Source organism: Hippocampus zosterae, chromosome 19, assembly GCF_025434085.1.
Source record: "Hippocampus zosterae strain Florida chromosome 19, ASM2543408v3, whole genome shotgun sequence".
In the NCBI taxonomy this organism is placed as follows: domain Eukaryota; kingdom Metazoa; phylum Chordata; class Actinopteri; order Syngnathiformes; family Syngnathidae; genus Hippocampus; species Hippocampus zosterae.
Window position 1 is genome coordinate 1,528,875 of NC_067469.1, and position 26,109 is coordinate 1,554,983.

Below are 26,109 nucleotides of genomic sequence, written 5' to 3' on the forward strand. Positions count from 1 at the left end.
GGAAAAATCCAAAAGGCGAGATCAAAATAGCTAGCTAGCAGGAGTGTTGCTACTTCTGCATCGTTTCTAATTCCTTTTAGCTATTTTTCAGTCTGCTGGGGAGGGGGGGGGGGGGTATTTTTCCTCGACCAAAATATAAGTGCAAAGCCATCAGTGTATTTAAAATGCATGATGACAATTCGACAAGTTTGTTTTGTGGCCCTCTTACTCACTCAAATCATTGCGTGCAGGAGTGTGAAGAGGGAGTTGTCCAGGGTTAGGGAACTCCGGTACCTCGAGAGCCGTATCCTGCCTGTTTTAGATCCCTTCTTACTCCAACACACCTGATTCAATTGATGATGTTCGTGTCAGGCTTCTACAGCGTTTGCTGATCAGCTGATCGTTCCCTACCCCTGGGAGTAAGTCCATCGCATCAGTAAAGGGCAGCACTCAAAATGAATTATTACAGCCATTTTCTTTTTTAAAATGCGCAACGTCTAACAAATGTATCTGTCAACAACGAGACCGTCAAGCATTATGAAATCTGTTCAGATTTACAGATTGGTTTTCTCTACTGAGTACGCCCTCTTGTGGCTATGAAAGGTAGGCGCTTCGTGTGTGACGAAAACGATGACATCACCGCCTTTCCCTTTGTCCAGTAGGAAATAGAGTACTGGTAATTCTAATATCATTCGGTTCAAATATGAAATCTAACGCGTCCCCAACAGGTGTGATGAACCCGCTATTATGTCAAAGCCAAAAGGGAAGCGAAGCTGTATTGATATCTAGTGGATGAACAGGTTGATTGCTGGGTGAAGTTGCGGCTTTTTGTGATAATGTTTCAAATTGGAATAATGACCATCAAAGGATTATGAATTAGGCAGTGACAAACATCAAATTTCACAACCATATTTGACTTTAATAGAGTTGAGACATTAAAAAAAAAGAAAAATCTGTTAGGATACAAAAGACAAGCTGCAGCATGGTTGGTTTAATACAGGACCTGATTTACAACTGACAACAAAAGAAATGTTTTAAAAAAAGCACGGCAGTACTTGGGCAAACTAACACGAATACATCACAAAACAGGAGGGCTAAGATCCCTTGGGATCAAACAAAATGAGATTTAGTCAGGAAATCTGAAATTACGAGGAGGGAAGCAGGCTGTTATTGTCAAGCCATGGAGAAAGGCCGAAATGAGATCTGCGACCAAAATGACTTGCTCGTGTAAAATTTGAAATGCACACACTGCGTAGCCCTTATTTGCTGGTGAAAAATGTGCTCGCGGATCTGCACTCACCGCAGCGACCCTGCCAACGTGCAAATACCAGCGCAAGCAAAATTATTGGGGTGAAGTACTACTTTTAATTTGAAAGTGTCGGCTACGTTTCCGTTGCAGTTCAATCAGCCTGTTTGCCAAATCACAAGCGTCCTTCTCGGGCGGTCACATTTGCTCAGGAACGCAGAAAACAGCGGCCTGCAGTGAGAGTCTTAAATAATCAAAGAAATGTACAGGGGGGGGGGGGGCGGGGTCGTAAAAGGCACAGCAAAAAACAACATTGTTCATTCCGAGAGATTCAAATAGCTTCACCATTCAGTGCATATTTCAACGGGCGAAATCATAGAACGGCAACGAGGGTCGGAGTAAATCTCTCCAAAATGGGCCGGTCAAAGGTCCGTTTACACCTTTGAACATCAATTATAAGCCAGGAGAAAACAAGCAAAATTGTGTTTATTGGAGCTCTACCAAGATGGTTTACAGTTTTGGAAGTGGGAACAAGAGACTGAAACAGGGATTCATCATCTCAGGCTTTGAGTTAACTGCACAGTGGACACGAATATTTTTCAGAAGCCACAATGAGAATGAATTTCTCAACTACTCAAAAATATTTACAGTTCAGAATAAAACAAAAGAAATGGAGGGGGGGAATGCACATCACTGGGGAAAAAAGTTTCTGGTTCCTGATATTACAAACTTTTTTTTCCATTTTAAAAAGCATATCTTAAAAGTGGTGGAAAGCAAAAGAAATATACAACAAAAGATAGGAAAACAAAATGTTGTACACGTGTCTCTCAATCTTCAGAGAACATCATTTATTTCACGGCGGCTGGTCTCTCTCTGGAGTGGAATGTTGACCACGTTTGCTTGTCTGTAGCCCGCAGATTCCGGCCTTCTCGATGGAGGACGGGATGATGATTCTGTGGCTAGAGTGGTTTTCAGTGTGGCCACCAGTCCATTAGAACAAGTGTCTTAGTAATAGCTGGGCTGATACTGTTGATTCCACGGCTTCTGATTCCAGAACTGCACAAAGAGAGACTCGTTTAGACGCGAGCGCCAGCGACGCTTCAACGGCTGAGGAGTAAGCCAAGAAACACTGACCCCTTGTTGCCAGCTCTGGTTGAAGGCCTGGGCCTTGTCCATGCCGTTCCTGTTTCCAAAGCCGCCACTATTCCTGAAGTTGCCGTTCTTGTTGCCATAGTTGCCTCGGCCGCCGCCTCTCTGCTGAAACTGCAAAGCGCCGCGTGCCACGTCAACAAGCGTTGACGTTCAAAAGGCTCGCCGACGGGCAGCCACCCACCTGGTTGTGATGTCCTCGATTTCCGCCACGACTCATGCCGCCGCCGCCGCCGCCTCCTCTGCTCATGTTCCCTCTGCTCATTGGACCGCCTCGACTCATGTGCCCGCCTCTGGCGCCCAGGTTGTCCCTCATGGGTCCGCCTCTGGGGGATCCGCCCATGCTGGGAATATGACCGCCGCTGCGGTTGTAGTTGCCCCGGCTGGGGTAGCCGCCTCTGTAAGCCGGGGGTGGCATGTAGCCGCGAGGGGGACGGGCGAAGCCACCGCGGGGGTTGGGGGCTGCCCGGAGAGAAAAGGGTCAGCCGGAGGCACGCGTGACACCGTCAACAACCTCGGGCGTCAAAAACACGCCTCCTCCCACCTCCTCGGAAGTTGCCTCGGTTCTGGTAGGCCACACGATTGCCGCCGCCCCCCCTCTGCGCGGGCCCGCCGCTGCGGCCAAACTGGTTCTTGCCTCCGCGACCGCCGCCGCGGGACCCACCGCCGCGCTTGGGTGTGCCGCCGCCCTGGTTGGGCTTCTTCTCCGCGGGCAGGGCGCTCTTGCTTTCTTCCTTGTACGTTTCTAAAACTTTGGCGGCGTCGTCCCTCGGCAGCTCGGCAAAGAGCACCTCGCTGAAGCTCTCGCCCTCCACGGGGAGAGAATAGAAGCCTGTGACAGAGGAACCCAGCGACATGCTTAGCGATAGCGCAGCAATTAACTCAGCCACAATTCCAGAGGGGAGGGGGAGGGGGGTCAAGTATTCACACGCTATACTCAAGTCCAAGTACAGAAACTAGCCCCCCCCCCCCCGACCCAATTCCTCGCGGCTTCTTTCACCTTTCATTTTGAGAAGCGCGTGTTCGGGGACTTCTTTGCCGTCACTCATGACCTTCTTCTGAACCCTCTCCTTGTAATCCTCCTCGGAGGGGAAGACCACCACAGCTTTGCGCTGGAACCCGGCAAACAAGCACATCTTTCTCTTCTGGCCTGGGGCAGACAGGTTCGTCTGGAGTGGAGTGGGGGGGGGGGGGGGGGGGGGGGGGGCAAGCCAAGAGTTGACGTTTGCGTTCCGCACAGCACGCGCGGCGACGTGAAGGCGACGTACGTGATCCAGGATGTAGTTCCTTTTCTTGCGGGCGGCTATTTCAATGAACTTTCCCAAAAAGAGAGGTGCACGCTGGGAAATGGCGAGGAGTTTGTTGTATTCTTTTGGTTGCCGATTCGGGGTGTTGATCTGCTTGACAAGATTCAAGAAGAAGAAAAAAAAATAAGTCGACTGAAAACTTTTAAAAATGTTATTCTTGTGATGGTTTGGGAGACATGCACTTTTGAGGCAAGGTCAGCGTTGCAGCTGGCAGATGTCACGGGTGCAAAGATATGACGCATCTTTTGGATAATTTCACAATTATGAAAGAGGATACGCGCGCCACAACTGACCATCATCTTTTCCACGATCGTGTCACTTCCCAGGATGTAGTATTTCCCAGGATTCTCCTGGACGTGGTTCTTCACCCACGTGGTCTTGCCGGCACCTGGCAGGCCAACCATCACTATGATCTACAGCACGCAACGGTGGAGAGCAGAGGTGAGCACAAACGGCAACGTCAAGCCCCCCCCCCCCCGCCCGTACGCACGTTCGGCAGCCTACCTCACAGTCGGCCTTCGTCTCTGGCGCGCGGGGCCCGCGGACGCGGTCCTCGACGGGAACCTGCTGCATGAAGGTGTACTCGGGGGGCGCGGGGAAGTACGGGGTCTCCATCTGACCAAAGTTGAACTCCACGGCGCAGTTGTGACACATGACGTGAGGGTAAAGATGCTGGCCGCTCAGCTCCTCTTTGGTCACCCGGAAAGCTTCGGCTGGCTCCCCGCCATTCTTGGAGAAGGACAGAACTACCTCGTCGGCGTCAAAATCCTGCAAAAAAAAAAAAAAAAAAAAACGCGTGTTATGAACGGCTCGACCATTTTAAAGGCACTCTGATCAAATATGACCATTTAACTACACAAATACAAAATGTAAGGGGGGGGAAAAAATGTTTTACAGCGAGACAGCAGATGACGTCATTCTCATCGAAGGTTTCACCAAAGTCCTCCATCACAGAGTTTGTCGTCTTCTTCCCCTTGCCCGAGTAAGCATACGAGTGGATGCCTTCACCTAAATCGTCACAGGAGAGCGCACACCTCAAAAGGTCAAAGATCAAGTCAGTGGAAGTTGCGATTTTATGCAGCTAGGGCTGTCGATACCTAACTGCGAAAAAAATGTATTTCGCACTTGAGCGTTTTCAGAATAGCTCGGCCATTCCATTAGAACGAAAAGCTATTGTTAAAAGGATCTTCTCGGAATGATGTCAGCAAGCGTGCGCTGATCGAAACCGATTTTACAGGTCACCCAGCGTTCATCACAACCCGGTCAGAAAGAGGCCCGTTAGCCTCGGCGGATTACAAAATGGCCGGCCCGCGGTACAAGTCTGACACAACAGCGTCGGCTAAGCCCGGACAAGGAAACCCACCGAGCAGCAGTGACGATGCGGACGACGACCAGCCGACCTGCACGTCATGGATTTCCATGTTCTTACTGGAAATGTGCTTGACTGGAATCTTTTCCGTGATCTGCCAGACAAACAAGTCGATTACATTTGTGAATATTTCTCAGCGGTCGCGGCAAAGTTGTTATTCTCCTCCTCACGGCACCTTCACTTCAAAGCAGACTTTGCCTTGGTTCACGCCATAGGTGGCCTTGCCCCCAGACCACAGGTAAGCAAAACTCTCCATTGTGAGCGACGAGGCACTAAAGCGGTCGCGCGACACCTTAAAATGCAGGTCGCAGTTGTCTAAAGGAAAAAGACAAAACACATTAAGGGCTGGCATGTCCAAAGTCCGGCCCGGGGGCCAAATCCGGCCCGCGGTCGAATTTCATCCGGCCCTCGGCCCCTGTCATAAAATCAGTGCCGTCTGGCCCGCAGGTTGGGCGCAATGGAACATGTGTTGCATTGACTGAGGTCTCGTAGACTGGTGAGTGATGTTTCATAGAGTACTGCTTCCCTCTAGTGGCTAAATGAGTAATAGCATTCACTAAATGAGTAATAGCATTTAGACACTAGAGGGCATCACTCACGAGTTAACAAGACATCACTCCGTGTTTATATTGACTGATATGTCATATTTCAAATGATCCTTGTAGTTGTGGATATGTGTATTGCTTGTTCATTTCCCTGTAGTTCGAGTCAAAGGTTTTGTGACTATTGAAAAGTCATGGTGATACATAATAAGCAGTTGCATGTGATATACCGGTTTCAAATGAACCAAAAGAAATTCTTAAGATTGTTGAAATTAAAATAAAAATGGAAATGTGAAACAGCCTGGCTTACTAAAATTTCTTGAACAATATTGTTGTTCAATGTAAAGAATGTCAGCCAAGGTCGGCCCCCCGACATTTTACCACATAAAATCTGGCCCCCTTGGCAAAAAGTTTGGACACCCCTCTACAAAGACTAATTCCAGAGTTGCGGTTATTTTTGCTATTCCATGACTCACAGTTGTCCAGGCAGACTTTGGTGTCATCAAGCTCTTCATCCTCCTCCTCCAAGGGGGGCACGGGTGACTTAAATGAGGCCCTGGAAGGGGGAGAAAAAGACCAAACACATTCAGTCGGATGATGAAGGTCATTTGAAATGCACGGGCACCACTTGCTGAAAAGAAGTGCGGGCGGGGGAATATTTGACATGAGCAAGCCTCCAAACCCATCATGGGCAGTGGTGCATATTGTGATCCTGGACAGACGTCTACTTACCTTATAGCATCCAGTGAAATCTAAATGTAAGAAAGACAACAGCACCACCATAAGCCTCACAAGAAAATGGCTGCTATCACGGAGCGACGCAAGGACTTGAATGGCGTCTATTTCCCGCTTTGTTGCATTCTGTAGGACGTGGCTCGGTAATCCGAATTACCCGTTGGCACAGTGGAACCTCCAATGCCGAATGACGCAGAACTAGCCCTTATTTGACCAAAGTCTTCTGCGTCAACCATCAGTCACACGGAGCGTGTCAACACATGAGACTGTCACTCAGCGAGTATCTGTAGGGATTATGTCCGCAGCTGTTTTGGTTGACGACAAAAAGAAAAGCATTGACGATAAACAGAAGTGAAAATATCAGACGTGAGCATCTGATATAGGAATAGGGTTGGCCATTGTAAAATACGAGAGCTTCAATTAATCAATTCATAAACATCTTTACCTAGCGTGCAGTGTTAAACACGCCATCACCAAGGGCAAATGGGTAGTTTTCACTCCTTCATACTTGGTAGCGTTTATCGAATGGACTCCATGCTCACGGCACTCTGGTGTCAAGCGAGCGGCATGTGATCTCCCAGTCGGCATGTAAACGCGTGAGTGACAACATGGGAAAACCGCAGTCATGGCCGCAGGTAAAAACTTGCAATATCGTTTGGACCTTGAAAAGCGCTAAAAGCGAACAATTGAGTCGAACTAACAGAGCTCCAGGTTATCACATATTTAATCACAAGCTGGTTCTTTTTTTTTCCAGTAAGCCGACGCGTCGCTTGCTTGGAACATCTGGACAGTGGAGACGGTTATACCATCTGACTTTTCTTTATTGTCCAATGTGCTGTATGTGTAACATACATGAGATCCACTACAAACTTTGAATGCTTAAGCTACCTCAAAATAATCATTTGGAGGTTCCACTCTAACTGAATAAAGTATGTAAAGTAATACGAGCTACAGTAACTTACCAAATCTGTAACAAGATGAGCCCACCCTAAATCACAGGAGGGTTCTAAGAAGCATGGTCATGTGGACTCAAGTATTGCCCCTTAAAAGACGACGCTATCCTGCGAAAACTTCATTTGAGCCAGGGAAATATTTTTTGAGCTCATCATTAATGTCAAACAATAACAGCCACTCGATAATCTCAGATCCGATCATCATACTGGCGCGGCGGTGGATATCGGTCATTCGGGTGAAAAAAAAAAAACGACGGCTCTAAAATGTTTCGGTCTGTCGAAGGCCAATGGTGCGATGATTCGATTTCGAACTCAAGATTGATTTTGTGCCGCTAAAAGGTTGACACAATGAGAACAGTGATCAAGAAGAAAGTATATGTGTACAGACCATGCATGATGTCATCAGCACAGGGGGGGGGGGATTAAAAAAGTAAACCTTGTAACACACCATGAAATCTCAAGCGCGCGCACACACATACACGCGCAACGTGATCAATGAGAGAAAAACACAGAAATATCATCTCGACATCATACAAAGAGTGGGGGGACAATGAAAATTATTTACAATTGCGAGGCAATCGATTGGACGATCATGAGCGAGTTCCTTCGTGGACGTTTATAGACTTTTACAGTGTGCCTGCCCTCCTCCCACATTTCTCAGCTACCCCACCCAGCCAGACCCCCCCCCCCCCTCCATTGAGTGAACTGTGTACATCTGCTACATTCCTCTGGGTTCTTGGTGAGCAGCCTTGAATCACCTTGGGGACACAACTGGCTTGGCAAAACATTAAGTGTTCAGAGGAGCAGATTTAAAGCTGACTTTAGAGAGTCACTCCTGCTACAGAATTGCAGAGCATTTTAAAACAGTGTAATCAAATATTAATAAATGGTAAGGTTCTCTGAGCAGTCAGGGGTAGTCCCCAAAACAGGTGAGAAAGTGGTTATTTTCTTGATAAAATGTTCTTGAAAGGCTAGCTAAAATATATGTGCATCGGCACTTAAAGCCAATACAAAACAAAGCTAGGATGGCACTTCAGGGATGCTGAAGGCCATTTTGCTCTGTCCCATCCTTACCAGCTGTATTTGTTCTCTTCAATAAATTCAAAGTAGCCCCTTCCATGTTCCTCCCGGCGTCTCTTAACACCCTTCTTATTCTTCTGATCAGCATTCGTGTCTTTGTCCGCATCCCCTTTGAAAATAGAACAAAGATATATAATGAGGTGCTCCTTTGAGAGAGGTCGGACTGGCAGTGGGGTTCTGGCCCACAAAGCCCGTTCAGTCAGTTACATAGTCGACCATCATAAGATAAAGATGTGGAAACACCTCATGTTATGACACAAGAGTACAATCATGATAATATACAACTGTGATGACCAGAGTCTAGTTACAATGCAAGCTGGTCCGAAAATGCACATTTAAGAGCAGAGGTGGTGGGGCTGGGAAAACAATTTCGTGTATTAAAATGAGAACAATGTCCCTACAGATGGTATAAATTAAAGCTAGTGTGGGACAAGTACACTGTACTTTGAAGGTAATGCATCATGCAAGGAAATGTGAGCCTGCTAACTGCCCTGACACCCCCCGGTCCTTCCATAGCTTAGGCAGAATTAAAATGGCGGCTTAGAGTTGTAAAGTGCCAATTTTAACGTCCTAATTCGTCGAACCACGGATAACGTAAACACGCGCCAAATAAAGACATTTTACAGCGCGTTTTCGTCTTTCATACAATTTACACACGAAGTCTTAACGGCTCAAGACTTTTGCGCAAATATATTGCGATCACGACGGCAAATATCAAGGTGCGAATGCTAACACGCTACTGCCTAAAATAGCGTAAAATTGTCACTGAGAAATGTAGAGCATGGGGTCAAATTCGCAACTCCCAAAGCAGAAACCAATTATGCCACCCGCAGTTTAATCAGCGCTCCCAGACAAAGAAAATGACGCTAGCGAGCAAACACGCCAAGTCACGTACCAGGTCACCTCTTCATCGATTTCGTGTTTATGTTTTACGCAGCTCGACTGTACGTTATACTCAAAACGAGAATTTAACAGTTTGAAATGTTATTGTTTACCCCATTGTGCTAACGTCTGTATTAGCAAAAAAACTGCGTCACTTTGAAGCTAACGCTTAGCGTATTTAAGGTCACGCCGTCGTGCTCAACATGGGCGCTCGGAGCGTTCTATCCGAATCAGCTCTCCGCCGCGGTGGGTTACAGCAGGGGGGGGGGGGCAAAAACCCTCTCCACGAGATCAATTCAGGCGACTCACCCTCAGCTACCTGCTCCTCTGGCTCACCGTCGTCTTCGTCTATTTTCTCCATATCGTCCACGTCGGGCTTGAGCATGGGATCCATCTCGTCGTCATCTTCCCCGTCTCCCATCTCCTCGTCCTCGCCAGAAGCAGGAGCAGCAGGAACAACGGCAGCAGCAGCAGTAGTAGTAGTAGTAGTAGTAGTTGCAACAGCATCAGCGACGTTGCCGTCGGCGTTTGCCCCGTTCTGTTCTACTTCGGGTTCCTGCTCGTTAGCCTCCATACTTTCAACGACCGGACCCTCTCCATCTCCCTCTTCTTCTTCCCCCATGCACTCCGGTTCGGCGGCCTGTTCCAACTCCTCATTCTCCTCCTCCTCGGCAGCCGCTTCTTCGCAGGCCGCGGCCTCCGCGGCCTCCTCGTCCAAGGCGGCCTGTAGGCGGTCCATCAGCTCGGCCTTCAGTCCCCTGTCGGAGAGACGACGCCTTTTTAGCTCGTCCTTCAGTTCGTTTACTTTCAGCTTTTTGACGTTGATCGAACTCATCGTGAACGCTTTAGACGACGAAAATATATCGCAATTAAAATAAATTTGAAATAAATAACCGGATGCCCTTTGTTTAGCTTGAAGCGAAACTGCGCCAAAATGCTGGCCAACAAGTAGCGCCTAGCGGTTGAGATGAGGGGGCGGGGTGGTGTTACGTCATTACCGTATTGGCAAAAGCGAGGCTCAGCTTTATTTTTGTCGCCTTCACGTAATACCCCACTACGGAGCCCCTAAGGGGAGATGGAAGAAAAAACAACTTTACATTCCCTCGCAAAGTTTGCGAGACAACGCTTTTTTTTTTGCAAGAAGGCGTTCTTTTTTTTAAGTGCATTTATGTACTTCTGGGTTAGCTTGGTTCATGTCAACTCATGCGCAGCATATTGAGCGATGATACTACTTCGGGGAAGGAGAGAATCATGGGGGAGGACTTGGACATTGTATGTCAGATCAAGAGCAGATTTAATGGCTTTGTATTGCAGTCCAATTTCATAGTAAAATTCCATCAAACTCGTGTTGGTGTCAGTTACCCTGAAAATGACCCGGAAGTAGATAAAGCGCATTAAAAAAAATTACCCTTGCAACAACGAAACCAAACCAACCCCCCTGCCCCTCAACTTTGCAATTTCAAACTTTTGCCCTATCCCTCCACAATATTTCTGCTTCTCATTTGGCCCCCAGGGAAAACAATTGCCTGGGTTAGGGCTATTGAGGTTAGGATTAAGGTTTCGGTTTATGGTGAGGGCTAGGATTAGGGTTGGGCTTTACGGTTAGGTTAGGCGTTAGGGTTAGGTCAGAATTCTGAGAATAAAGTGAGAATCTTGCCAGCCGTGTGCAGCTGCAGCATCAGAGCTTCTTGGACAACATTTGAGCCACTGACGCCCTTATGGTGCACACACCCCAGCACCCCCTGGGAGCGTGCGTGACATGCTCTGGCAGCCAGCCTGTGTACGGAAAGCACAGTCACGGTTACTATGGGAACATGTAAACCATGCACAGGAGAATTGGGAAGTCGGGTTATTGTTAGATGGATCCTCAAGCCATGGAGCGAAGTTAAGAGACGTAACAATGTGTTTGGATGTTGGATTTATTCATACTGCCTGAAATGTTGGTGAGTTTAATTACAGAGCGTGTATGCGTAGGTAGTTATGTGTATGTGAGAGAGTCCGTCGCAACAAAATCCACCCAACACATGGGCATGTGTGTGTGCGTGTGCAAGGAATTTGAATTTTCCATTTGAAAAATGTGTTTGTTTGAACACGTTATCACTGCCGAGTCTCCAGATGAGCAAGAAGATGCTGCATACGGCAAGGCCCTCTGCAAGTCCTGCTAGAATGCAGACCAAGATGAGCGCCTGGACACCTCTGAACCACTCTCTGTCCAACAGCAAGGTCATAAAACGAAGAAAGAATCGTTACTAGAAGATGGCATTTTGGGTGGATGAAGCGCAGGAAAAAGATGGCAAATAACTTTCTCTCTTTAAGGTTTTTGAGGAGAGGCGAAGCCTTCTAGCAAAGTGGGTACGTGAATCCAAAAGCGTCAAGCTTGTGCGTTTGTGCTCAGACTCCGGTGGAGCGTCTCGATTTGATGACCTTTCACGTGGCTCGTCAGTTTGCCAGGTGGTCTGACAGGCAGAGGAGGTTGGTACTGCGTGACTTCGTCGAGGGCTGCTCCAAAGAGCAGCTCCGCTTTGTCGAGCGCTGCGTGAGTCGAGAGCTCCCCCTGCTGGCCGCTGACTTCACGTGCATGCTGCCGAGAGCCATCTGCCTCTACGTCTTCTCCTTCTTGGACCCACGTAGCCTCTGTCGCTGTGCGCGGGTAGGGAGGAAGCAAAACACACACACACACAAAAAAGGGAAGTGACAAACATGCCCCAATGCAATGCTTGACGTAGGGTTTGTTCCCGTGAGTACAGGTGAGCTGGCACTGGAAAAGCATCGTGGAACTGGACCAGCTGTGGATGCCCAAGTGTCTGAGACTCGGCTGGTTCATCAGCTTCTCCCCTACGGTGTTTGAGCAGGGTGTGTGGAAGAGGCACTACATCAACAGTGTGCAAGAGATTCTGCTCACTGCGCCGACCAACAAGGTCTCCCAAGAAATCAGGATTATTTTCTTAGGAAAAAAAATTGTGTATTTGCTTCACCAAATAATAACAAATCAATTATCGATGGATGATAACCTAGGATACTTGATTTTATTATTCAAATGCCCGGCTCACGTGTCCATCAATGGTCGCCCTTGAGCACGAACATTGCGGTCGAAAACATGTCACCCAGCTGCAGGCCGCCTGGGCACTTGAAGATGCAGCTAGAGTCAGCGGGAGGCCCGACGACGTGTCACAAGGGGTTTCCCTGAGTGAGGGGCTTCAGGGATCCACCAACCAGGACGTCGGAATGACGTCCAGGAGCAGATTAAAAAAGGACAAGCCTGAAACCGTGCTTCCACCTTGGAGAGACTCGGACAGATGTCCCAAAGACATCGTCCGCTTCAACTACCTGGACAACTCGGACCCTGTCGGACAAACTAGCGCAGCGTAAGGCAGCAAGGCAGCTTTCTGGGACTTGGACGTATGTCGATCAAGACTCTTGTGTGTCTCCAGGAAGACAAAAAGCAGAGCAAACACACGTGGCCTTAAAACGGAGGAGCCAGACGACGGGAGACGGAAAATGCTGTCGGAGACCTCTTACAAACTGCGGAAAGTCAAATCACTGGTAAAGCACGCTTCATTTGGCACTACGACAATAACCGCCCCCCATGTGACCGTGACTCCGACATGGCGAAGATAAGAAGCGGCCAAAAACATATTGTCTCCTTTGTTCCCCATAGATGTTCCTCACTTCAAGCAGCAGACCCCAGCCTCCTTTTCCTCCCCCTCCTCCTCCTCTTCAGACCGAGTCTCGGCCCCAGTGGGCATCTCACACTCACAACTACCCCGTCACCGAGGAGGCAGGAGAGATCCTGCTGCGCCAGGCCCGGTGCAACGCCGGAAAGCGTCCGGGTCCAGTGAGGACGACGGTACCCAGGCTGAGCGTGGAAGCGCTCAGGGCTTCCCAGCGCTCCAACAGGAGTCTTCCCAGTAAGTCGTCGTCGTCGTGTCAACGCCGAGCAAGGAATAAATGGCCCAAATAAACAAAGAGGCAGCAACATGTTCAAAAGTAGTGCGCGTTTGTGTTACTTTCTACTACATCCCGCGTTTGACCTTCATTTGTGTTACTTCTGTCACGTTGTGCCCGAAGCGATAGACAGATCGCTTCGTGCACAACAAAAATAAGGAAGTGGATCCCCGAGATAGCAGACAGAAAACGAGATCTTGTCAAAGAACAAAAAGAGTCTTTAATACGAAACACAAAATACCCGACAGGAAGAATAACAAAAAGCGCTGGTCAAATAAGGACCAGGGGAAAAATAAGGTAACAACAGAAAACGCTCGCGGAAAACAAAAAAAACGCGAGGAGGGCCTGAATTGGCGGAAATACGATAAATACAAAATCTTAGAGGCAAAACGCGAATCACAAGAGTATCGGCCGTAAGGCAAAAAGGCAACGAGTCAAATAACAAATAGCGAAATAGAGCACGAGAGCAATATGGCACGGCGTACAGGTGTGCAGTCGGCGGGGAGAAAGCCCGCCCCCTGCAGGTAGACACGGGACGTGACAACTTCCAATATATAAGATTGAGAAAACTCACTCTGTCCAACATGACTTCCTTCTTGCAGGTGCACCGCTGTTTGAGTTCCAGCCCTGGACTCTCCCTCTGTCGCTCACGCACTTCGTGGACTGACACGCCTGGCGACCTGCAGGGAGACTAATGGAAAGCACCGTTAAACGTAGAGGCATAAGGATTGCTGCCAGAGCTCATTTTGGAAGACCGAACGGCCGAGCTGATTTGGATCCTTGCACAGATAGGCAACCCGGCCACAGTTTGGCTGCTTCCTCCTCAACCGGCAGGTCAACCAGCACTTGAGCAAGAAGCAACTGAGCCAAAAATGTGGCCTTTCAGGATGTGGATGTTGCCACCTCTGGATAAGCTGTGCCAAAAGATGAAGATGCAAGCTATGTTCATATCTTTGAATAAAGCGAGGGGAGTATGAAATGTACCACCTTTATTATCCAATTCACACAACCCATTCAGCAAAACAATACAAAGCCGACTCAATTGACTTCATAAACAAATCCACAAACGCTTTACCCCCCCCCCCCCTCCCGCCCAAAGGAAAAAAAAAACCCAACAAACATGTTTTGACCCAGTCCTGCATTCAACACAGCAGCACATCAAGGGCCCACAGGAGATATTTTGGTAAGTCTCGCGATCGTGACGACAAAAGCTACACCTTTGTCACGACGCAGATGAACACGATACATCAAATCCAAAAAGTATGGCTCATATGTCCGCATCCAAATGACATCGCGCAAGACGGCGTCCAAAATGAACGAGACATCCGAATGTTCAGTGACTTAGAATTGAATCATAAACGGGTACAGTGTAGCTTCAGTCAAATGTAATTCCCATTTTTGGGTGTTTCGTGATGCTTGCTCTTTAAGGCTGAAGGCGGAAGTAAAAAAAAAAAAAAAAAGAAATCTTTGCAATAATATGTTCGACATGCCGCCACCAGTTCAAACATGGCATCCGTTTGGAGAAACTAAGCAGAGAAATGCAGCCGTTTCCATCCACCTTTAGGGCTGCTATTTGTCTCCCTACTGCCCCCTGCTGTCGACCGAAATTGAAGTCACAGTGCCCACGGGCTCAGATTGCGAACGTCGCGGCTCACCCGTTTTCTGGCTTCGGCGGCATGACGCTCGCACAGAACATATTATTACAAACACCGCGATTCAATTGACTTCGGCTTTTGAAATGGCAATCGAGTCAGATCGTTACAAAAATCACAGAATTTAAATGAATCACCAATGACGTGATTGTCCAGTCTCGTTTGAGGAAGCACCCTGATGCAATGTTAGCGGAACCAGCTGGGATGGGCGATAAAAGAAGGCTTGATAACCGAGCTGATTCCGAGTCACTCCATCAGCAAATAATGCCAAGAACGCGTTGGTGTCATGACCCCATGATCAATGACAGTTGCCATCAACACGACGTTGGACGCAGCAGATCCGTTTTAAGACAGTTACAGTAGCTCGAAATGTTTTTTTTTAAGGCAATAAAAAGACAGTTGGGGGACGGGAGCGGAATAAAAATTAAAAACGTAAAAAAAAAAAAAAAAAAAATCTTGGTAATAATTTACAAATACATTAATTCCTTTCCCTCACACACAGACAAGGCATAAAAAAATCTTTCTAAAGTGATCAATATATTAACCAGAGTGAAATAAGAACACAAATCTTGGGGGAAGGGGGGCAGGGGGGGAGGGGGTGTTTCGGTAAAAAAATACATCGAGCATAATTTAAACACATTTTTGGCCTGACTTTCTTTTTTACGCAAACAAAAGAAGCAAATCGGGTAAAGCGCCACGCATTATTGATTGTGTGGAGTACACGCTATCGTATCCTCTCAAATATCATCAACATGTACTCCAGAATGGGGCAAAAAAAAAAGAAAAAAAAAAAACGTGAACGTGAGAATCCTTGTGCCGATTCATACAAGCCGCCGGTCCCCTCACCTCCCTCCGCAGCTCGCCAAGTCTTTGATTGATCTCATTCCGTCCACAAATTGATTGGATGGCAAGTCAAATATTTGACCGTTTTGTGCGCGTTTAAGGAAGCGCGTGGAAAAAAAAGTGGGAGATTTTAAGACGAAACCCCGATTACGTGAGGCTGACAGGAGTGAGAAAAGCTTTCTCAGCTGTTAATGATCGAAGCGGGAAATGTTCCTGTCGTCGAGTGTGCACCTTTAACCCGGAGAGAAGGACCATATGCAAAGTGTTTTTAAATAATGTAAACATGTACAGTACATCTTATTTGAGGTCAGAGCATCCATCCTCTTCATTTTGAAACATTTTCAAATTACTGGAGCATCGACCGGATGTTTTTGGGAGTGGACTCGTCGTTCAGGTGTTTTGTGGTGAATCTGGAGAGGAAAAAAAAAAAAAAGAGAAGAAACACACGTGCGTTATTTAATCCTCAGGATGGTCGCGGGCGTGCCGCAGCCTAAACAAATTGTTTTGTGGTTTTAATTGTTATTCTTGAGCATTTTAACGTGCATGAATGAGTGAGTATTCAATTCAACTACGTTTCTACCTCCACCCCTGAATTGAACATGCCAAAGTGTGTGTGCAAAAAGGCAGCGGCCTACTTGAGGGCATTGAGCAGGCCTTCGACGTTGTCTGCGGGCTGGTCCTTCAGCACTTTTATGCAGCCTTTCATCTGGTGAGACAAATCAACACGTGAGGGCTGAGTCGCGGCGCGGCGACGCGTGGAGCGCGCGCGGTCCCGCGGGTTGGACTTACGTCGATCTTGGAGGACTTGTTGAAGGCACCGTTGGGGTGGACGTGGTCATAGAGAATGATCACGCCGACCATGACCCTCATGCAGAATAGGAGAGTGTCCTCGCTGCTGAAACGACTTGAATATTCCCTGTGCGACAGAAGGCGACGTGTACGTTTCCGTTAAAATGTCTTTCAAGCGTGTCGGATGGCGCCAATGGCCTCTAAAATACACACGCTCTCTCCTTTATTTCTCACCCGTTTGTAGTGCTATGGAAATATGCTACTTTGTTCCTATTTTCTGTATTTCCTCAAAATATATCAACCTTTAACCTTGATTTCATTTTTTTTCCGAAATGTTTTTGCTTTGGGCCAAATGACTCAAATGGGCCATCTATATGGGTCGTGACCGAAAGAACGAGATCCCGGATACAAGCGGCCGAAATGAGTTTTCTCCGCAGGGTGTCCGGGCTATCCCTTAGTGAGAAGCTCGGTCATCCGGGAGGGGCTCAGAGTCGAGCCGCTTCTCCTCCACATCGAGAGGAGCCAGATGAGGTGGCTTGGGCATCTGATTCGGATGCCTCCTGAGCCACCTCCCTGGTGAGGTGTTCCGGGCATGTCCCACTGGGAGGAGACCCAGAGGAAGACCCAGGACACGCTGGAGAGACTATGTCACCCAGCTTGCCTGGGAACGACTCGGGATCCCCCGGGGAGAGCTGGAAGAAGTAGCTAGGGAGAGGGAAGTCTGGGCTTCCCTGCTAAAGCTGTTGCCCCCGCGACCCGGCCCTGGATAAGCGGTAGATGATGGATGGATGGATGGATGGACTCAAATGGGGCCATCCATATATGAACTCACGGTGTCTCCAACATGACTTTACAGACGCTGGCCATGGTGCTCAGGCAGTCCGTCGTGTTCTCCAACGGAAGAGTTTTGTTCTGCAAATCAAAACCGATCATAGAAAATATGATCACTTGACGTCTACTTTGCAAAACAACCAAAAAAGTGTGATGCCGGTGATGAAGAATGCAAACTATGAATGCATCGGTGAAGATTTTCGACCTGGCTTGCAACGCGGGAACGACTGAAATGAAGCTAGCTTACCTCGGTCACAAAGTTTGTGGTTGCATTGCTGAGCGTTTTTAGCATCGGCGTGGCCTCGGCGTAAAACAGAGACATCCTATTGGCCATCTCGTTATTCACTTCGTTTTCAATATCCAGCTGCACAATCACAATGGAAGAAAAATGCTTCAAAAAACAAAACGCAAACTCATCTTTGTTTTTTGGATCGGGGAGACTATCGAGAAACCACCGAGCGAGGTCATGCAGCTCGTGTGTGGGAACGGCTTACATTCATGTTGTTGATCCGGTTTCGACTGATGGTTCTTCTGTAGTAGCTGAAGTCATTCTGGATGGCGGGAATCCTCATCTGAGGTCAAAACAAGCAACGAGTCAAGCGGCCGAGGACAAAATGGCGCATCACGATGTGAGAGCGCATCGTTTCGCACCTTGAGCTCATCGAAGCGCAGCGTGAAGTGGAGGATTTCTGCAAACTGTTTGGCCAGCGCCTGTTCCTTTTCGAGGTGCTGGGTGGGGGTGCAGGGTGGACATGTCAGGGACTCCAACAAACTCCCTAGAGCCTCCTCTGCACTCAAACATAAAATCACGACTGTTGGGCTCTGCCGAAAAGTGAAAACGGTCCCGGTGCTGCCTGCCACACACCTAGTCGCAGAGAGAAACTGTAGAACTTCTTGAGTTTGATGACCAGAGGGCACACCGAGTTCCAGGCTCGTTCCTGAAGCATGAAGTCACTTGGGTTTTGGATTGCCTAAAGAACCATATGAGCATGGGGGTCTTCATTGCTATACATTGTAATGTTCATAACCACGAAGATGGTCGCAGGTCTCCTCACATCTCTGATCTCCTGTCCGGCTCCTTTGTACGCCTGCAGACCCGACAGGATGCTTTCGGAGTCCTGAAGGACGGCGTTCACCTGGTTCCAAACTTCACACTCTCCTTCTGTGGGCTGCGCATCTAAAGTGGAGACATACACAGAGCAAACACGCGGATATATATGAACCGACGCTGACAGGCGATTAGCATCGCAGTTCAGTGGGAATCTGTACACATTTATACTCAAGTTGAGAACTGAGTATTGAGACAGATTTAAAAGACAACGATATGATCACGAAAGGGCGAAAGGGGAAAGTATTAAATAATTTGGCGAACTGTCCAATGACGTGTGAAAACATACTGCAGAACAGGAAAAAAAAGAAAAAAAAAAAGCTAAAATATAAAAATACCTTAAAAAAACCCAATTGCAATAATAATAATTAATAACAGATCACCGGATTGGACCAATGCTTGTTTCCCAAACTAGTCGAGCACACATGCACAAGAGAGCGAAAGCAGACTGCTGAGGTCAAGGGTCAAATTTAATTTTCAGTCAATTTAGGATGGAGGGAAAATAATTTGGAAAGCATACCAAAATCAATTATGACAACAAAGGCTGGATTTTAATCTGCTTCGGACTAAAAAAAAAAAAAAAAAAGTTGATAAGGGGAATAAGTTGACCCTTGAGCTCTTGCGAGCGGGGGGGGGGGGGGGGGGGGGGGGGGGAAATGACTTTGGCCTCACAGAAAGACAGGCTATGCTCACTTTCAAAGTCAAGGAAAAAGTTTGGCCCCTGTTCAAGCTCGGTGCAAGTGAGCACTTTTAACAGATTCCCCATTTGGCTTCTGCGAGAGAGAGAGAGAAAGTACAAGATAGAGAGAACAGACACACAGGGAGAGGAGGAAAAAGGAAGACAAGCGGAAGTGATGTTAAAAGGTTTTTCTAAACAGAAACAGAAACGGCGGATTGGAGTTGAGAGTCGACTTTCGCGTCTGTGCTGAGGACAAAAGCACGAAGGAAACCTGCAAAGCAGAAAGGAAACAATCTTCTCCTCTTTCCACCCGTTTTTCCACCACTCCTCTGCCAGACTTACTTTCAAAGTCCAGGAAAAAGTGGGGATAGTTCTCTATTTCCCTTGTAAGGACTTTTAGCAGGTTACCCATCCCAGCAAACCTGATGGGCAAAATAGTCGTAAAACACACAAAACCAATGAATGCAGGCAGTACATGAAAACTTTTCATGGTGGATTTACCAAGATAAGCAATCGGATTTTGTGACCACAAAAAAAAAAAAAAAAAACCTTAAAAAGCCTTTTAAAAAATTTATACATACTGACTTTTTTTAATTGCTGAAAATAGGTTTCACACCCAAACTATTTTGACAGTCTACCGTGTAGCGCTTCTCGACTAAATTGCACGGATCCCCTTCTGGATGAGGGTCTTTTTAAACAAAGCCGCGAGGCGGAGACCTAAATGGCACTTTCTCTATAAATATTTTATTGGAAGCAAAGGTCCGCGAAGCAGGGGAGCAATTTCATTGGACTGTCACCGGCACTAGCTCAGGCCATGGAAAAGAGGACGCGTCACGTCGGACGTCACGTGGCTAAAAATGGGAACGGCGTCATTGAGTTTGAACGGCAATCCGTGGCGAGCGGCTTGAGTCGTCATCAAAATGTCAACTGAGAAACGAGAAGGGAATAAAGCGGGGGAGGTCGATGAAACGGCACATGGAGCAGCTTTCGAGAGAGAGAGACAGAGTCTTTCTTCGCCTCCACAAAGATGCAACTTGCCAGAATCAAATGACAGTGTGAAGTCACAACAAAAGTCACAGTGTGCTTCCAAGGGTGCACATGATGATCACACTGCATTTCTCTGTGACCCCCCCCCCCCCCCCCCCCCCCTCAGCAAGCCACGACTAAATTCAGTCCTGCTATTCATTCCTCACGCTGAGCTCTCCATACATTCCCGCAGACAAATCATCATCACAGACTGCCACAGATATAGCTTTGATTCCCGGCGAGTCTTGGATTGGATTACGATGCAAATTCAAGACACGCTTTAAAAAAACAAAAACAGCTGATTAAATGCGTGATCACACCAGAAGGGGGCAGTGCTGATTCGATTCAATTTGGAGGTTCTTGGGGGGGATGAAATGGCGTGGATGTGGTCTACCACCTGCGGCTTCAAACATGCTCCTCCCACTGCTTCACTTCACTTCTTTTTGAGTCCGGCAGGATTTTAACTAACCTCGGGTACCAACTGGTCTTGGCCCACTTCTGGCTGAGCCGGTAGTCAAACAAACATATTATAGTTTCATAACATATTATTAGTGTTATGAACATATTATAACAATTAACATATTATTAGTTTCATTATTTTAATACCAGATCTGAAGCCCCCCCCCCCCCAAGAAAACCCAAACTAAACCAAATTCATCTTCAGAAAGATCTCAAAAGGAGTGCAAGTCTTTCCAGTCTGTTGGAATGCAATTGTGTCACTTCCTAAACATCAGAATTAAAGTGAACCCCTTGGGGAACAAAAAGAATGTCACTGCATGTTTGTGCATTAATGTAGGGGGCGAGGGGGCGGGGGGCGTTCCAGTGCTTTCAGTTGAGGCAGTCTTGACGTGGTTGCAACATGTCACGACTAAAAGGAAAGTGAAACGTTAGGTTCAAGTTCGACACCTGATGAAAACTGCAGTTCCGTTACGAGTCACTTTCAACTCATGCTCATGACACCTCAGCGCAACAAAACAAACAAAAAAAAACTTCCAACCAATCGCAATAAGGATTTAATGTTGAAAATGTCTCGAGGAAAGTTAATGATGAGGATGAAAACGAAAGTCCCCCCCCTCCCCTCCCACCGTCTGTCTGTTTGTCTCTGTGTCTGGAATAAAGGAGTGCCAGGTCACCCTCGCTTATTGTGCCATCTTGCTTAATCAAATGATGTGATTACAGGTCAGCGTGATTTACTGCGCGGTTGATTACAGCCCTTCCACATTTCCTGTGGGTTGTTCATCAACTGACTTGAAGTTAACTGTACCGTCATTGGGCCGCATGACTCGTCGGTGTGTTTTACCTTCTCTGGTGCAGGACCTCAGGTTGCCGTCAATATCATCCGTGTTGTCCTTCTCTGAAACAAGAGAGAAAAACAATCGGCTTGAAACGACACGGTCCGAGGGCAAACGACACTGGAAAGCAAAACAAATCACACAGGGCCGTTTAACAAGTATGTGCATCTGCCGCCCGCTATCAACTTTTTTTTTTTTTTTGCTCCTGACTCATGCACGCATTCAGACAGAGCGCTCACTGAATTATTCAAAACTGAAATTGACTCCATTGTATCCAAAATAGAGCTGATTAAGCCTCCGTCTGCTTCTTGTCCACTGAAGTATCAAATATCAATGGCCGGGCTAGTAATGGTCACTGCGATGCAATGCAACTCCTCAGGGGTGGGAAGAGAAACCAGACGAATTGTAAGCTAACGTGTGCAAGATAAATCGGTGGTGCACACGGGGGATGCTCTCTTTTAGACTTGACACCGAACCGATCGAGTGGATCAGGCCGAGGATCGCCGATCGACCCCAAAAGCCCCGATCGCATGAAGCCATCTCTCCTTTCAAGGCGACGATAGTGTGTTGCTGCTTTTTAGCGTCTCACACACGTCACCCGCACGCCACGCTAGGCACGCACACATTCAAGCATAACTTCTTACAATTGCAGCATTGCCAAAATGCCAAGTGGAGAGCCTGGCTCGGGGGGCATCGAAGGGAACAGATGCTGCATCGTCAAACATTTGCCTCCTTAACCCGCCACTCACTAGGGTCGCGGGGGGTGCTGGAGCCTATCCCAGCCGTCTTCGGGCAGTAGGCGGGGGGACACCCTGGATCAGTTGCCAGCCAATCGCAAGGCACACAGAGACGAACAACCATCCACGCTCTCATTCACACCTAGGGACAATTTAGAGCGTCCAATAAGCCTGCCATGCATGTTTTTTTTTTGGAATGTGGGAGGAAACCGGAGCACCCGGAGAAAACCCACGCAGGCCCGGGGAGAACATGCAAACTCCACACAGGGAGGCCGGAGCTGGAATCGAACCCGGTACATCTGCACTGTGAAGCCGACGTGCTAACCACTGGACTACTGGGCCATAGCATTTATAATATTTACCGGTATATGTATATTTTTTTTAAGCGGCTGCCTTGATCGTCCATACTTTGCTCCTGCTGACACATAGCGTGACAGCTGTTCAGTTTGCAGATGTTCAGCTTTGAACACGGAAATCAATTATTTACATGATTGAGCATCAAATCCAGCAGAAGAACATCAGGTCAGCTCCAGGTCACGCAAGGGGATCGTTTGTGCACAAATAACACGGTCAGTGCCAGTCCTACTATGTGGGATAACAACCCCCCCCCCCCCCCCCCCCCCGGCCCACCGCCTTCTTTCTGCAGCAAGACGTACAGTAGCCATATAGGAGATGCGAGTCGATTCGAGAAGGGGACCCATGTGGCTCATTAGGAGTTGTAGTCGTCAAACGCGAGCGGTCACAAAAGGGTCGGTTGAGTTCAAGTTCAATAGGCTGGAAGGCTGTTGCAACTGGAACGAGTCACGTCTGCAATTCTGCATGACGACAGTTTACGATTGGCTGACGGATTGGTTACAGCTCAGGGGGGCTGAGAGAAAACTAGCTAGCGACTTCAAAAAGCATTCACGTTCAAACGTGAAAATGCTGCATGACAAGGTGATGACCCGCCAAAATGACCACAAAACCGATGCAGGAAATGAACATATATCGCATAATATGGTGTAAAACTAGTGACTGGGCGGCATCGTTATTTAGGGGCCGCCGTGACCATTGTTGGCTGCCTTCGTGGGAACTCCGGCTCATAAAACAACACAAATTACAAGACCAGCTTTTTATTAAAACCCTCAAGCAGGATTTGATTGAGCGCTGCTTAAGTTCATCTTATTTAAATAAACAAACACACTAACCAAAAACATTAGCAATTATTTTTTTCAATCTGTTTTTTTTTTTTTTTTAGTGGCAGCAGAAATGGGCCTTCAAATTGGGTTAGGGGAGCAGTGGCCTCTCATGGGTTCTCTTCACTGGAGCAAATGTGACAGCGTAGCGTGTTGGGGGTTGAGCACGTTTGCCAGGAGGTTGCTTACATTTTGCCCTAATATGGGCACGGGTTGGGTGGGTTGGTGGAAGCTGCGTTGTAGTGAAAGAGCAACAAGGGGGGGGGGGGAGGGGGGGGGGGACCTGCCTTGCAACATCACAATGGCAGCTTTACTTCTCTGCGCCGTATCGCTCACACGTTATCATTTCCTCCTATAATCCATTTCAAACACCGGAACGGGATTCAACTGTTTTGCTCTAATAGCCACACACTTTAGGGAGGTCCCTTTACAGAGGGAGTTGGGGGCGGGGGGGGGGGGGGGTGTCTCTCAAATACACCCAGCAAAGCTTTTTCCTGAATACATGTACTTCGTTTTGTCCGTATAAAGCACAGCCCAGCCATTATATAACCACACACTTGAGTCAGTGACAACAGGATGCCTAATCTTCAACTGACTCATTACAAACTCACTACTTTCCTCCTCTCAGGGGGGCTTTCTAGCATGAACTGCATATTTAAGGTCACACAACAGTAGCTGGATTGGATTCAGATCCAGACATTGACTCGGCCACTCCAAAAGCTTATGGTGGACCTGCTGCTGTGTTCAGAATTTTTCCTTAAGGATTTTCTGATAGACAGCAGAATGAATTGTCCCATCAATCACAGCGAGTTGTCCTGAGCTAGCAAAGCAGCCCCAGACCATCACACTGCCACCACTCAGTTAACAAATAGTTTTTGTACACCCATGCCCTGGGTTCGTACACTGCATTCTACTTCCTACTACATTTTAAACATCTCGGTAAGGCTTTTGTGAACACCGGACTGTGTCACGAGGAGAAAGTGAGTGTGGAGACCCTGGCGAGATGCGTTACAATGAACAATAGGGAGAGGGGAAACAAGCCGGGGCAAGAGGGAAAGTAAAGGAGGCCGTTTGGTATTTGAAGAGGAGGAGGCAGAGTGGCCGTCTGACCACGAGCAACCATCGCAGCGTAAAAATTCCTCCGACTCCTCTGCTCAATGCCACTTCTGTTCTCCCAAGCCGCGCACAGGACCGCAGATTCAAAGGGAACCATGCCGACGTATGCTCGCGTGAATATGAGAACATGAAGCAAGTGTGAAAGAATCCTCTGATGGGTGGTGCTTAGTGATGGGCGCCAAGAAATAAATGCTGCCTTTGCGTTCCCATTGGAATTCCTATCACAGACCAAACAAACGTTATCACACAGCTCCCATTATTATTGTTGTTCACACACACATACACGTACAAAGAACTTTTGGGAACTTTTCAATAAAAACAAGGCAGGCAATGCCAGGGCAGACTCAAGGGTGTTGCCTACCAAAACAAACTTGTTTATAGCTTCTGGTAAACGGTGGTCATGATGTAAGAGCCTCAGTGCTAATCACTTGAAAATGGACTGAGATGACATCGGGACTTAAGAGACCACAGAGTGCTTCGCCTGCCATGTAGCTGAAAAGGTTCAGGCTACTCAATATGCTCACGACCCGGTTGAGAAACTCTTACGCTACAGCAACATTAAACGAAATGCAGCCGACTAATTCTGGTTGAGAAAAACAAACACGCCAAAATTCCAGCATCTTCAAGGCACCTGGTCCAAACAGATCACCACTGTAAATATTGACGCGCTCCCAAAACGTGGCTTGCCAAACGGTCCTGCACCAAATATGCACTTTCATATTCCAGTCACTGGAACAAAATAAAAAACAACCCCCCCTAAAAAAAGCTACATAAATCCAGCACACTACATGCACTTCACCTGTACACGGGTGGGCAACGAGAGCATAAAGAAGGCTGAAAAAAACTCACAGAGAGCTGTTGTCTCGCTTGACAAGAAGGTGCATAAAAGTGAAACATGAGCAGGAAGTGTGCAGGGTCAGGAGGCAGCGTAGTTGCACACAGAGTGCAACTACGCTGGGGGGGGAACTTGCCACAGCCGGTTTTGGTTGTCACGGTCACACTGAGACACATTTACGGTTTACTATAGAGTACAGGTACACGAGTCATTTCCTCAGAGGGTAACGGAAACAGGAGGTGATTGCCGATAAAATAAAAGTACGGGAATAAAAATAACTAAGAAAGTGCTTCGCATCCTCGTTAGCATGGGCAATGAGATGCTAATCCAAACTAACTCTCAGCTAGGCATTGATGAATTTCATCTATTAAGTAACATCAAGAAACTCTTGAAAAAAAATAACAACCAGCCCAGCTTCATATTGTAATTGCAAATTCGATAGACGAAATGTCTCGGCACGAATTTGATGGAACAGTTTTTAAATATTGAAGAAAAAAAGCCTTCATGTCACAAAGCCTGCTGTACAAAAGGTACCCCCCCCCCCCCTTGTGCCTTCCTCAGGCAATCTTTGACGCAGCAACAAAACGGCAAAACTGTCACTTCTGTGTGGAGGTGTGAAAATGCTATATCCTGTTTTTTTTTGTTTCGGTCAAAGTCTCACATTAGGCTGTGAGGAAACTGAACGAGAATTCACAATGAATCGAAAAGAAAAACGACAACAAAAACATCCGCCAGGCTGACAATTGTACGCACACTCTTTGCCCAAATTGCAACTGGTTTGCTATGATAAAAAGGCAACGACACCTGAGCTATTTGCCGACCTCACATCAAACCAAGAC

The 26,109-nt window shown here is 47.5% G+C and overlaps 3 protein-coding genes across 10 annotated transcripts in view; 1 reads left to right on the forward strand and 2 right to left on the reverse strand.

The window, feature by feature from the left end:
• Positions 1–874: 874 nt before the first annotated feature.
• On the reverse strand, positions 875–10,233 carry hnrnpub (heterogeneous nuclear ribonucleoprotein Ub). The gene is made up of 14 exons (XM_052052309.1): positions 9,552–10,233; positions 8,355–8,469; positions 6,069–6,148; positions 5,226–5,365; positions 5,045–5,144; positions 4,577–4,689; positions 4,186–4,449; positions 3,975–4,094; positions 3,643–3,771; positions 3,375–3,543; positions 2,919–3,206; positions 2,559–2,836; positions 2,360–2,488; positions 875–2,281 (listed from the first exon to the last, which is right to left on the reverse strand). The coding sequence occupies exons 1-14, from the start codon at positions 10,075–10,077 to the stop codon at positions 2,231–2,233; spliced, it is 2,502 nt and encodes an 833-aa protein (XP_051908269.1). The 5' UTR covers positions 10,078–10,233; the 3' UTR covers positions 875–2,230.
• A 639-nt stretch (positions 10,234–10,872) lies between these two features.
• fbxo16 (F-box protein 16) lies at positions 10,873–13,925 on the forward strand. The gene is made up of 9 exons (XM_052052359.1): positions 10,873–11,185; positions 11,358–11,465; positions 11,559–11,594; positions 11,686–11,892; positions 11,990–12,160; positions 12,351–12,607; positions 12,674–12,785; positions 12,901–13,150; positions 13,790–13,925. Exons 1-9 carry the CDS (start codon positions 11,153–11,155, stop codon positions 13,852–13,854), a joined length of 1,239 nt encoding a protein of 412 aa, XP_051908319.1. The 5' UTR covers positions 10,873–11,152; the 3' UTR covers positions 13,855–13,925.
• Positions 13,926–14,159: 234 nt separating this feature from the next.
• The window catches only part of fam49a (family with sequence similarity 49 member A), a 30,672-nt gene continuing 18,722 nt past the window's right edge, over positions 14,160–26,109 (reverse strand). For 3 of the 8 annotated variants that reach the window (XM_052052350.1, XM_052052348.1, XM_052052349.1), the window contains 10 exons: positions 21,416–21,469; positions 18,358–18,479; positions 18,168–18,273; positions 17,954–18,090; positions 17,797–17,874; positions 17,550–17,666; positions 17,304–17,383; positions 16,472–16,598; positions 16,318–16,388; positions 14,160–16,092 (listed from right to left, as the gene is read on the reverse strand). In XM_052052350.1, coding sequence (XP_051908310.1) covers positions 16,029–16,092; positions 16,318–16,388; positions 16,472–16,598; positions 17,304–17,383; positions 17,550–17,666; positions 17,797–17,874; positions 17,954–18,090; positions 18,168–18,273; positions 18,358–18,479; positions 21,416–21,469 — 956 coding nt within the window. In that variant the 3' untranslated portion in view covers positions 14,160–16,028. Of the gene's footprint in view, positions 16,093–16,317; positions 16,389–16,471; positions 16,599–17,303; positions 17,384–17,549; positions 17,667–17,796; positions 17,875–17,953; positions 18,091–18,167; positions 18,274–18,357; positions 18,480–19,103; positions 19,184–19,431; positions 19,512–21,415; positions 21,470–25,284; positions 25,419–26,109 lie in introns of those variants that run through there. The other 5 variants (XM_052052351.1, XM_052052352.1, XM_052052354.1 and 2 more) reach the window with 5 other exon arrangements.

Coding starts and splice junctions, on each gene's coding strand:
- hnrnpub (XM_052052309.1), bottom strand. CDS start 10,077: ATGAGTTCGATCAACGTCAAAAAGCTGAAAGTAAACGAACTGAAGGAC. Junction 6,149..8,354: donor GAAGAGAACAAATACAGCTG/GTAAGGATGGGA, acceptor TCCCCCTTCCAG/GGCCTCATTTAAGTCACCCG. Junction 2,489..2,558: donor ATCGAGGACATCACAACCAG/GTGGGTGGCTGC, acceptor GGCGCTTTGCAG/TTTCAGCAGAGAGGCGGCGG.
- fbxo16 (XM_052052359.1), top strand. CDS start 11,153: ATGTTGGATTTATTCATACTGCCTGAAATGTTG. Junction 11,595..11,685: donor GAAGCCTTCTAGCAAAGTGG/GTACGTGAATCC, acceptor GTGGCTCGTCAG/TTTGCCAGGTGGTCTGACAG. Junction 12,786..12,900: donor TGCGGAAAGTCAAATCACTG/GTAAAGCACGCT, acceptor TGTTCCCCATAG/ATGTTCCTCACTTCAAGCAG.